At 40.6% G+C, this 13,274-nt stretch overlaps 1 protein-coding gene across 3 annotated transcripts in view; it reads right to left on the minus strand.

Moving 5' to 3' along the window:
* Positions 1-13,274, minus strand: part of NAV3 (neuron navigator 3) — a 332,922-nt gene that overhangs the window by 158,940 nt on the left and 160,708 nt on the right. For all 3 annotated transcript variants that reach the window (XM_036251933.1, XM_036251934.1, XM_036251932.1), the window contains exon 9: positions 9,956-10,071. In XM_036251933.1, the coding sequence (XP_036107826.1) occupies positions 9,956-10,071 (116 nt within the window). The remainder of the gene's footprint in view (positions 1-9,955; positions 10,072-13,274) is intronic.

The following is a 13,274-nucleotide window of genomic DNA, read 5'->3' on the forward strand; positions in this document are numbered from 1 at the left end:
AGCAACTGGCCCTTTTTGGTTTTAATTAACACATGCACTTCAGTAAAAACCCAGGCTCCAACACTCACATAAGATTCTGGAGCTATGGTACAATTAAGTAGCCGGCCACAATTTAGCTTGCTACATCAGTTCCTTAATCAGCAGTACTTACAAATATTTTGCTTGAACATAGCTGAAGCAGAAAAGAGTTCACCAAAGATGCTGCTCCAGCTGAAAAGTCGCAGAGGAAACCAACTACGTTTTCCCATCTTCCTCCAATCGCAGGTCTCAGCAGGGCGATAGGTCCACATTCCCCTCTCTTGCTTCTGTGTTCCCAAATGCGAGGTAGTGAAGCACCAGCTACGTCTCTCGCTTTTTTTTTTTTTTTCCACCTCTCACCAGCCCTTCACTGATTTAGGTCTGCAGCCCTTGACTCTAGATGAGCTGGCAGGGGGTGCAGCATGGATAGCCTCTGCATCACAGCCCCATAGAGCAGAAATTAAGCACTGAAAAGCCCAGCCCTGCACGAGCGTCTCGCATTTTAGTATTCCACCTGCATTCTCAGATCTATGGCTCTTCCTTGCTGCTGCAGTGGATGCTGCTGGCTGCCATGGCAGCAAACATACTGCTAAATTAAACCAGAGGCACGGAAGCGTCTGTCCAACCTCGAATGCCACAGGTATCAAAGCCAAGGCTGACAGAGTCTGCACTCTACACCCGATGCACATTTAAATCACTCCTGGCCACCCGGTCTCAGCTACGGACACACGCACTCACAGTACTCACACACACAGCACACACTCCCCGACACTGAGAATGACAGACTAATTCTCTATAGCTCCAGGCAGCTGAAGCAGGCAGATCTGCCTCCTGAATGTTAGGATTTGTGCTGGAAAAGCACAAATCAAATTCTCGACTGTAACGGACCTAAAAAAACGGAGCATGGCATTCTGGCTGACAGATAATGCTTTAAAGGAAAAGACTTCACTTCATCTTTTACTAATTCAAGGGCTTCTTATTCTGAGCTATTTAGGAAAAGCCTGCTGTGACAATAAAACGCATGGTGTCTTTCTGTGAAAAATAGCCACAGAAAACACATACACAAAAGGTTTTCCTCCTACTTTCATTCAAAACATATACTAGGAAGTTTATGGCTACGTAGAACATATTGATGTGACAAAAAATATAAAATACATTACATCTTTTCATATTGAGCATTATTCCTAATCTAGTCCATATAACTCTACTGTAGCATAACCAGACTTTTATTTTTAATATTTTTTATAAAAACAGAAAATTAACAAAATAAATATTTTGCATTTATCCTGTTCGACACCACCCCAAAATTCTAATTTTATGAGAACACCTACCAACTACAGTAAAGGCCATGTATACCACTGAGAGCTACAAAAAATATATATATTTAAGGAAAAGCCTTTGAGGTTTTCTGTCCATAAACATTCCTCATTAAAAGCAGAGAAGTGAAGAAATATATAGAAATATTTATGTCATTGAAATTGATTTTTAAATCCCTATCATTTTCTGAACTAATATTAATAAATTACTTCTGATACTTCACCCCAGAAAAATCAACTAATGGGAATGCCCAATCTCTTAATAACATAAATTAGCATTTCAATGTATATTACCTATACCTTTAAATATGAGAACAATCTACTTTGCAAAGTTAGTAATTCCTTGTGCCCAGGCTCAAGGCACACCACCCATACATCCATTTTACACAGATGTATAAAAAGGAATCAGATGAAAAGAACAGCAATTATATTTTAGAAAACATTTTCAATTACAGAAACAAAACTATACATTATAAATACTGATTCTCAACTTTTGCTCTTTAAAATAAATTGTATTTACATAAAATGTGTTCAAATAAGATGAAGACACAAATGTCAAATTACAGAAACAATTACCCTTTTAAAAACATCTTTTTGTAAGTTTTTTAAAATCAAAATGCCACTTCCTTTTGGATTCCTGATCAGAACACTACTTTTCATCATTTTTAGTTATCGTGACTCAATGACTTGCCGAGTTATGAGACCATAGTACACTAGTATATTGTCGTGACTCTGAAGTCTTACAGATTTAGGGAATCTTTATGCTCTACACCTCAAAGAAGTGAACTTTTGGCATCTGTGAGTAAAAGCAATAATGATGCCCTCTCTCTCTCTTTTTTTTTTTTATCCTCACCCAAGGACATTCTTGCATTTATCTTCAGACAGACCAGGGGGGAGAGAGGGAAGAGAGAGAAACATCGATGTGAGAGAGACACATCGACTGGCTGCCACCCAGATGACCCCAACCGGGGCCGGGGACAAACTGCAACCCAGGTATGTGCCCTTAGTGGGAACCAAACCCCAGCTCTCTTTGGTCCACGGGCCGACGCTCTAACCACTGAGCAAAACCAGTCAGGGCTGATGCCCTCTTTTTATACAAGGGCGCTTGTATAGCATTTGGCTTAGGCCAGCGGTTCTTAACTTCAATGTTCAGAACCTCTCAGAGGACTTACTAAAATGTACTTTGCTGGGTCCTAGCCCCACCCCTACTTACTGGGTAGGTCTGAAGGGAGCTTGAGACATTGCCTGTCTTACATATTCCCAGGTGGTGCAGACACTACTGGCTCCAGGACCCCAATTTGAGAACTATTAGGCTGAGACTACTGCTTTTCAACCGGCAGTGATTTTTAACTGGCTGCCCCCTAGCGGGCCTTCAGCAATATCAGGAGATGCTTTGGGTTGTCCCATCTGGAGTGTGTGATGCTCTTGACATCTAAATGATAGGGGCCTGTGATGCTGCTAAACATCCTCCAATGACAGGACACCCCGCACAACCAAGAATTATGCAGACTGAAATGGCAAAAGTGCCAAGGTGGAGAAATTCTGGTTTAGACTGAGTTATGATGCATTGACAAACAATGGACAAATTTCAGTGCTTACAAGAAAAACAAAGATGCATATTAATGTCCATGCTATGTTGGCTGCATATTTGATCCAGGTACCCCTTATGCTAAGACCTGGGCTGAAAGAACAACTCCAATCTGAGATGTGTCGATCTCATGAGAGAGGGAAGAGATGACAGATCCAAGACATGGCTCTTAAAGAGTCTACCCAGGAATGGCCATGTCACATTTCCACTCACATTTCATCGACCAAATCAAATCGCATGGTCCACCTGACTCAATCTTCCTGCAGGGGTCAACCCAGAAAGGGGTCGGCTAAGTCCGATGGAGCAAGTGAGAAGGGGCTGGTTATTTAGAAGAAACAACCCTAATGGAGAAAACATTAAAAGGGCATTTTTGTTTGATTCTTAATGATATTGTTGTCAATTTGTAATTACCATAGTTTTTCCCCCTGAAAATACATCAGCTCATAAGTTTACCCTGAACAATGGCAGAAAACCCACTTTTTGCTCCTCTAGGAGCAGTATCTCTGCTGGCTTTGGATGTCCAGCCTGCATGAGTGTATTTATACTTATTTGAGTTCACACCTATAAATGTATGTTACACAAGCTGAAAGAGGAAGTCAATGCATTGGAGACAAAAAACCCAATCAACACTAAAAATACAGGTCACTAATTTTGTCAAGACCTGAGACAAAGTATAGTTACTATTCTGTTCCGAATAGGAATTCTTTTCAGCTCTTTAGTAAATATAATTATAAAGTAGCTATTTAAGAAAAAGATCTAAACTAACCTAAAGACCCGAGTTTGATCTTAATCTTTATAAACAGTCAAGAAAAAGGCAACGTAAGTGACCATTTACAAAGGTCTTAGATACCAGATATTTCTCATTATTAAATAAGAAGTCTGGTAAGTCAGAAATGACACATGTAACCATTAGCTTACCCCTCTGTTTGAATTAAATTCTCACTTCTAAAATGATTTCCTGAATTCATGCAATTATTTTATTCCTTTTTTTTTTTTTTTTTTACAAATAATTAGTCAATTTCGCTGATACCAAGTCAGTCTGGCATCTGTTAATGTTATTCAGTTGAATATAAATTCTAGATAAAGGTTAAAAAGTGCATTAAACAAATGTCATACATGTTGGTAGATCATCTTATGCAAAAGGGGGGGGGGGCAAGTGCAAACCTAAGTAGAAAAAATATGTAAAAACGTTCTTGAATGATTCCAGCGGAATGAAAAATAAAGCTCACTTCACATTTGGCAGGATCTCTTGGCACTTGATAAAAGAGGTGGTCTCTGGGGCCAGACACTTTTTGTCAATAAATGTGAGAATAAAACCCAAGCCAAAGCTGTAAAATGTGAACTGTCAATTCCACCAGACTTGTAATATCAAGGTCATGGCCTGTTTCTTAAAGGACGGGCTAGAAACAAGAAGCTCACTCACTTCTTGCCACAAATTACATAACACATTTCTCCCGTAGGTAATAATTAGTGGAACCCTCATCTTCAGATCAGGTAAATATCACTAGTTTTCTTCCGTAAGAACATGACAAATAATATGACATTTGAATGCTATTAGGATTTTGGAGGGATGTAAGACTTGTGTCTCCAGCATGCCATTTTATTGAGCGTCCCTCTTTTCTGATACTTACCTTCACACCATAATTTAGCTACATGTTTAACTTCCACTGTGCTTTTATAACTTCAAGTGAGTTCCTGCTCAGTTGAAAATGTAAACAGCGAGGCTTCCCGGCAATGCCGTGAATCCCTCTAACAAACCTGCCTCCAGTTAGCTCCCGAACAGGATCGCAAATCACTGCATGGTATGTCTCACCCAGGTTGCACAGTAGGGATGCTGTTTACATTTGTTTAAGCACCAACAAGGATCTTCCCTGAGTACCACCACAGAAAATGAAAGGGAAGGCAGGAGGGATACTTTCACATGGCTCATGCAGCGGCTCAGACATTTTCTGCAATGACCCCGAGCTTATTCTCTCCTGCTTCTGGTTATGTTTTCTCTCTGTTTGCTTCACTTGAGGGAGAAGGTCACCACCAGCAGCTCCACGCTTTATTTTGATTAGCTTCAGGTCCAGTAAAAATAAGAAAAAGAGCATCTCTTATCTCTTTTCTAACAGTCTCAAGAAAAGTTCTGAGATTGATTCTCATTGGTTTGGAGTGAACTGAGTTGGGTCACACGTCCGGTCCTGGAAGAGTCACTGTGATGAAGGGAACTGGTTGTTCTGATTGGATCAGCGTGGGTCCCTTTTACTTGGCCCACATGAACAGATAATAATGTGACCATAGTTCCCATTCCCCACCCCCAAAAATCAAGGTGCTGTTATTAGCAGCTGGGGCAATGGCAAAGTGGGTGTAGGCAAAACTACACCCAGACTTCCAGGTATGCCCCGGTGAAGCCAATGCTGCCTCAGACATGGAACTCCTAACGGCTCGAGTCCCTTTCCTAAACACTGCATGTCCTTTTGTATTTTTATTTTTGTGTTATTTTCAGACTTCCCCAAATTATACATTCACACAGCTTGGATCTTATCCTGGCAAGGCTAACTCCATCAGAGTTCTATGCCATTCAGGCTATTTCACTTGAGAAACAGAACAGAATTTCCCCCAAAGGGCCCCCCACTCTAACCATTAGCCATGAGTTCAACAACAGCAATAGTGTTAAAATTTGGGGTTATAGAAAACCTATGACCTACCAAGATCTCAATGAATTCAGAAAAACACTCAGTTTCACAATACAAAATTAATGAAAATCATAAAGTAAGTAGACTTCTTTCCAAATTATTTTCATTGATGCTGTTTTTTCCTGAAATAGCATTCCCTGGTTTCTTTGTCCATTAGAACTCCACAATATACATGTGTGACCTTTTAAGCCCTGTATAACTCTTCTTTCTCTTTTTATTTTTTAATCTTTACCTGAGGACATGCTTAGAGAGAGAGAGAGGGAGAGTCAGAGACAGAGAAAGAAACATCTATGTGAAAGAGAAACATCAATTGATTGCCTTCTGTACCTGCCCCAACTGGGGATCAAACCTGCAACCCACGTGTGTGCCCTGACTGGGAATCTGACCAGCAACCTTTTGGTGCATGGAACAACGCTCAATCAGTTGAGCCACTCTGGCCAGGAAAGCCCTATATAACACTTTATAGCTAAATTAGTTGTTCTGTATGTCTAGTAACTCAATTACTTGAGGTTTTAAAGTTTATTTTTCTCTCACTCTTCCATAGGGGGACTTATGTCTTAGTCATGTTTATTTTCCCAATGCTTTGCATGTCTGCCATTTATAAGGTACCAGATGATCATGACTGAAAAGACGGATGGAAGAATAAAACTGTATCTCACAACAATCCTTTGAGTTTAATATACATCATAATGGTCACCTCACAAAAATGGAAACCAAGGAACAATTCAAACAGCTACATAATGGCAGTGAAGAGGCCAGAATTAATTTTTCCACTTCCTAGAACACTTCTCTTCCTGTATCTCATACTGTCTGAGAAAGGATATCCTGTGGGCCAGTCTAACGTAGGAGTGAAAATCCATTTAAGTGTGTATGTGGTCTGTGGTTTCTCCAGCAGCCAGAATGAGGTGGCAGAAACAGAAATCAGAAACAGAAGGAAAGCTGTAAAAGGGCTGAAGAAAAGTTGTTGTTTTAATGAAGACTGAAGAGATGGTAGCATCCTGTGGGCCAAAGATAATGATTTGGTGGAGAGGGAGATATTAAAGAGGTAGGAGAGAAAGTAACCCATGGAAAGGCAGAGAAAGTGGTGTGAGTGCTGTATATGGGTAGATATGGTGCCGGGGGGCTGTGGAATTCTTTTCTGTTGGCTTTCATTTTTTTTTTAGTGAAGTCAACATCAAGGTCATTGTTTAAGAGAAAAAATAGGAGAGGCGGTATTATAGGTTTGAAAATCAAAGATTCAAATAGATAAATAAATGGACCAGAGAAATGTAGAATGACTGCTGGGCAGCATGAAACATTCACTTGAGACTGGTGGTCATGAAGGTAAACTGAGTCCCGCCAACATGTGATGTGTTCTTCTCCAGGTCCACTCGTTGCTGGCCTGGATGAGGTAGAGAGCTGAATGTAACCAAGTCTGCGACTTCATCAAATGAGTACAAGGATGTGAAAAAGAAGCAAGAACATTAAGGGTATATGCAACAGGAAAACTGCACTCCGTGACCAAGGAATTCAGCTGGTTTAGGGGGCAGAAGGTCCGTAAAAGATGGTGGAATCAATGAACTGGGAATCCTAGCAGAACCAGTGGTGGAGCAAGAAAACAGAAAGAACACGAGTAAGGTAGGAGGTTGCAATCGGCAAACACGGGGCGCATGGACATCAGGTTGCAGAGAAGTTGCCGATTCTGAAGTTGCCCAGAAGTAGGGTATGACCATGAGAATAAATAGCGCAGAAGGGTTTGGAAAACAAGATCTCCAACAAGACATCTCCAGGTGTGCTGGTCATCCTCGCATCACTGGTCCCTGATATGCCCTCGTCCAGAGGTCTCCTAGTGCGGAACTCAGGTTACAGCTCACTACCCACAAACCAGTACCGTCTTTCTTCCACGAATCTCACATTTGCATTGAGAGAAATTTTCACCACCCCACTACAGGCTCATTTTTTTTATTCATTCATTCATTCATTCATTCATTCATTCATTCATTCATTCTGTGACATGTTTAATTCCAGTATTTATTCTATAGTGTGTTTAAAAAAATTTTTTTTAAATACTTAACTTTTACTTTTTTATTATAGCGGTCCCGCCTTTTTTCTTTTTTGACCCCCTCCTCCTCATTTCCCACCTTGCCCTGCCCCACCTTCACTGTACTATTGTCTGAATGTATTGATTATACATATATGCATATAAGTTCTTTGTTTTATCTCTTCCTGCCTCCCCACTCCCTTCCCTCTGGGGTTCGTCAGTCTGTTCCCCGCTTCCATGTCTCTGGATCTATTTTGTTCATCAGCTTATTTTGTTCATTGTATCCCACAAATAAGTGAGATCATGGGATATTATTCTTTCTCTAATTTTAAACAAAAGATAGTAGGAATGACACCATCAGAAAAGCCTCATTTCAGCATTTATTTGTTGTTTCCTTTCTTTTATTATATTCCTATCTAAATCACAGACTCAAATCTATAATTCGATATAAATGAATTATTGCTACAAAATAATAGACCTTCCAATATTATTATATTGTGTTAAAGTCTAGCTTACATTTCACTTTTAAGTAATATTCCCTTAAAACATCAGAACACTAAATGAAAATATTAACCTAGAATATGAAAAAAGCGATCCAATGGTAGACGATAAGAAACAGGAGGAAAAATCAAATAGGGATTATTTATTTAATCAGAAGTACTCAGTAATATATTAATTTCGGAGAAAAACCAATGTTGCTTTGCGAAATTCAAATGAAAATTAGATTTCAGACTGTACAAAATTAGATTTCAGACAGTACAAAATGCAATTTTCTCTTACTGGTTTGAACTCTAATATTTTACAGGCATACTGATACCAATTGAAGGCATTTGTGAAAGAAGAAATATGTGAAGCATACGCATCTTCAGGCCACACGAGGTTCAAAAACTACGTCGTCACAGTGCAGATATGCATCTCCCTTCTGCTCATGGGACCATCTGGAGCTATGGGAAAGCTAACACTGCCCCAGGTATTTGGAAAATCCACAAATCGCATGCCCATAGCTATGCTTTGGCATCACCATCTCTACCTCTCCCCTGCACTGGTCCACTGTGACAGGCACATGAAACCTCTGATGTCTAATGATACCACTGATTCCTTTTTTAAATAATTTTCCTTTATTGATTTTAGAGAGAGAGGGAGAGAGACAGAGACACTGATGAGAGAGAACATCGACTGGCTGCCCCACTGGGGATGGGGCCCACAACCTGGGCATGTGCCCTGATCAGGAATCGAACCGGCGACCTCTTGGTGCACGATCGATGCTCAACTGCTGAGCCACACTGGCTGGGCAATACCACTGATTTTAATTCCGAAAGGAACCCTTGAGACGTTGTGCTGTGATTGCTGTCAAATCCATTGGTGGGTATTGCAGTGATAGCTAAGGGTTGCCAAGATACTTCAAGTCTGCCAAGGCAGGAAGTTTCTTAAACTCCAAATTAGTAAAAATAGTTACTTTCCTGAGTTTCAGAGTGATACGTTGAGTCCTTGGAGTACAATAGTAATATTTTAAATAAAATAACTATTTTAGTTTTTTTTTCTTTGGAATATACAATGGATGAGTCAGAGATATTTTGGGATGACAGACATACCTCTACTCCCCTGCATTCCTTTAGTTAGAAACAGATAACATGTTCTTAGACTCTCTTTCCCCTTAGGAGCAATACATTTTGCTAAGAGCTCACTTAGCTGCTCATGAACAGACCTACATGTAACACAATTACACCAAAGGCCTTCCATATATGCCTGGGTTTATCTGGATTCAAGAAAAGCTTTAGACTATAGCTGAGAATCCTGTTTTATACACTCAAATATCTGACCAACTGTGTCTGGGGTATGTGTATGTGTTTGCTTTCTTACATTGTTTATTTATTTAAAAATATTTCCATAATTAGATTTTTCCCCAGAATGCACATTTGCAATGTTCTCAACAGCACAGAACTGAAGACACCGCAGGGTTGGACTGGCCATGAAAAATGTACATTAACACCTGATCCTTAATATTTTTTAAATCTCCAAACATATTCAAGGGCTGCCTTCTTAACAAGAGAAAAATCTCCAGGTTTTCTCTGATTATATTCAATTTGACCAACGGCAGCGAGGACTTAAAATCCCAGCCTCTGAAAGCACTACCATTCTCTATAGAAATCTTAACATAGCAACCAAGACATCACCGTAAGCAGAACAGCCAACTACCCAAGAATCTCCAAAGCATAAGATGTACACAATTTATGCTTACGAGGAATAGTACAGTGCAAACATAATTTAATAAAAGACTTATGGAGAGATTACAGAAATTCTGAGGCTTGACCTACCCATCAACGAGGTCACTTACCAGATATCTCCTCTAGGCACTGCTTAGCCGTCTTACTGTATGATAAATCCACCTTCGTAGGACTGGTACAGGAGTCAGCTGATGACAAACAAGTACCTTCATTTTCTGAATGTGCTCTGAAATTCACCAAGGAGACAGAAACAAATAGCAACTGCTGTTACCAGTGGCTCATTCAATTTCTCTATTATAAGAAGTCGACATATTCAAAGTTTTCTATCAAGGTATACATTTCTTTATGACTGGGACACTCCAAAGCTGTCTGCATAAAGGAGAATGTCCTTAGCCCTCCCTAGTCACTTCTAAAGTCAACTATATTCTATTCTACTAGAGCTTGTTTCTTGTGGGCCACTGTCCCTCCCTGATCTGTTCCTTAGCCTGCTGTCTATCAAGGAAGGGGGGGGGGGGATCCTCTGAAGTTTTCTAAGGACTTTTATGACTTGCTGAGTACCTTTAAATGGAGAGTATGTAATGAGATTGGAGACCCCAGGGAAAGCTTACTGGCTGCCTGCCAAGAAGCTGGGAGGCACTGTGCTTTGGAGACCTGGCTGTGAGCCAAGACTGGCTTACAGTCCTGCAGGCTCAGTTCTCACTGGCTGCTCTCTCAGAAGCTGAGTCACACTAAGCAGTTCGCTGAGCTGGCTGTCTCCAGCCCAGTGCCACTGGTTCTTATCAGAACAAGACCCACAGTTGTCACAGGAGCCTGGATGGTTGTGGCCATGTTAGCTACAAACATTCACAGTCTCTCCCTCTAGGACAATCTGTATGAAGCAAAAGAGTATTGCAGAATGTATTTTGGGAGTTGAGTTTCGGCTTTGCTCCAAAAAAAAAAAAATCTTAGAAAGTGTTCCTCAGGACCTGACTGTGGCTATCTTCACCGGTATATGAGGAGTACCCGGTTCCAGTGGCTAAGTCCCCCCTGCCCCTGCCTGAGACACTTTTATAAATGAAGGGATTCATGCTTCTGACAGCTCAGTCCTGTCTCAGAAGCCATTGCTGTATTTTATTGTTAAATTTGCATATTTCTGGCTGATTCACCCTTTAATGTGTTTTTAGTTTCAGTCGCAAGAGACAATCGTATTCACCTTACTTTTAAGTTCTTTGGCGTATTTTCCATGGTGTTCCCTATAAGAATTAGCAACATCCGTGATGATTGGGAAACAGACTGAGCAAGGAAAGGAACACGGATAAGGTAAACTTCAAATATTTGTAGAAAGGACTTAGAAGTCATCTTTGATTTGTATACGCATCTAAGTGGATCCCGATCTCCGCTCTCGTTCTGCTACAAGCCATCCATTTCTTCAGGTTTCCACCTCAGTATTTGGATTCAGGTTTCCAACTGCCATGTCTGAAGGGGAATCGTTGCTAACTGGTCAAGATTTACAACGTATCCACATGATCAAAGAAGATCTGAAGACTCTGAAGATATCTGAAGACTCCCAACATGCCCTCTATTTGGAGGCATGCTTCCTTCCAGTGAAATAAGTTTGGGGTTGATCAATGAAACAACTTATGAAGACTTCAGAATCAGTAGTGTTCTCTAATCATAAGGCACACTTTGACATATTGCAGGGGCATCATTCACTGTTCCCACATAAACTGATATTGCAATTCCCTCATATTCACTAGAAAAGAAAAATGAGCATCATGCTATCCCTTCAAAATATTTCGCAGACAGACAGGTGCACACCACCTTACTGTGCATTTACAAGACGGTCAACGTATTACAAGTACCTGCTGAAGTAGAAGAGGCAGCCCTGTGACAAGGCCATTTAATTTAGTTAGAGTTGATGAGTTCCTCTCAATGGCACATATAATCGTTTCTTTTTCTTACAAGTAAAGCTTAAGGTAGTAAAGCTTAAGGTAGTAAAGTACAAGCCAGGCCCTCAGGGCTAGTGTCTGTTACTAGGAGCTGTAGTGGCTACAAGTCTAGACTACACTAATGATCAACACAAAAGCCATTTTCCCTTGATGTGTACTTACTCTGTGGCAAGTACTTTGCCTAGTGTTTTAGTTTTGGCATATCAATCAGACTTCACAACGATCCTGTTGCTGTAGACTAAATGCTTGTTTCCTCCCCAAATTCGTATGCTGAGATCGAATCCCCAGTGTGATGGTATTGGGAGGTGGGGCCTGTGAGGAGTCATTAGGTCATGTGAGTGGAGCCCGCATGAATGGTGTTAGTTCCCCTATAAACAGACAATCAGAGGGCTCCCCTGTCCCTTCTGCCCTGGGGGAAGGTGGTCCTGGGAGCCAGGAAGCAAGGCCGTCACCAGCTGCCCAGTCGGCCAGCACTTCATCCTGACTTCCCCAGCCTCCGGGAAGTAAGAAACAAATGTCTGTTGTTTAAGTCAATCAGGCTATAGTATTTTGTTATAGAAGCCTGAGTGAATTAAGACACCTAAAATGTATGTGTTATGGATAAATTAAGGCTTCTAGAAGTTTAATATTTTGCCCTACATAAGAAGCTGGTAGATACCTAACCTATACTTAAACCTATAAATACTGTTCTATTAACTACCACCCTACAGTTTAACTCCATCCAAATGTCTCTGGAACCTGAGGTCCCCTTAGCTGAGAGATAGCTCAGTCACAAAGTTAATAACAGACAATATTTGAATGTGACAATACTCACTAGTGTATCCCTAAATTTACTCTTTACTACCTTAAGCTTTACTTGTAAGAAAAAGAAACTATTATATGTGCCATTTAAAGGAACTCAGCAATAAATCCTAGATACTATCAATCCTCAAAGTTCATATATAGGGGTTTACCTTTTGATTTATATAAAAAATATCTCCCTGTGGAATCATCTTGATATTATTATAGTCATAAAAGTTGATACAAATAGAACTGGTTTGAGCCCTGGCCGGTGTGGCTAAGTGATTAGAATGCTGGCCTGTGGACCAAAGGTTCATAGGTTCAATTCCTGATCAAGAGCACGTACCTAGGTTCCCAGGCTCTGGTCAAGGACGTGCGGGAGGCAACCAAGCGATGTGTCTCTCTCACACTGATGTGATGTTTCTCTCTCTCTCTTTCCCCTCCCTCCCTCCCTTCCACTCTCTCTAAAAATCAATAGAAAAACACCCCCAGGTAAGAATTAACAAAAAACAAGTAGAACAGGTTTGAGTCAACAATATTAACTAATGGTCTTGTAGTGTCTGCTTTACAAAGAGGAATGAAAAGCAAACATCTTGCTAAAACCAGCAACAGATGCGTTTTCTCCTCTCCTGCTTGGTGGCAAGGCAGACAGATTACAGCCAGGGCCCAGGCCAGATGTAATAACACTTATATGTAATAATAGATATTGAGATGAATTATA

The sequence above is a fragment of the Molossus molossus genome, unplaced genomic scaffold, assembly GCF_014108415.1.
Source record: "Molossus molossus isolate mMolMol1 unplaced genomic scaffold, mMolMol1.p scaffold_m16_p_10, whole genome shotgun sequence".
Lineage (NCBI taxonomy): Eukaryota > Metazoa > Chordata > Mammalia > Chiroptera > Molossidae > Molossus > Molossus molossus.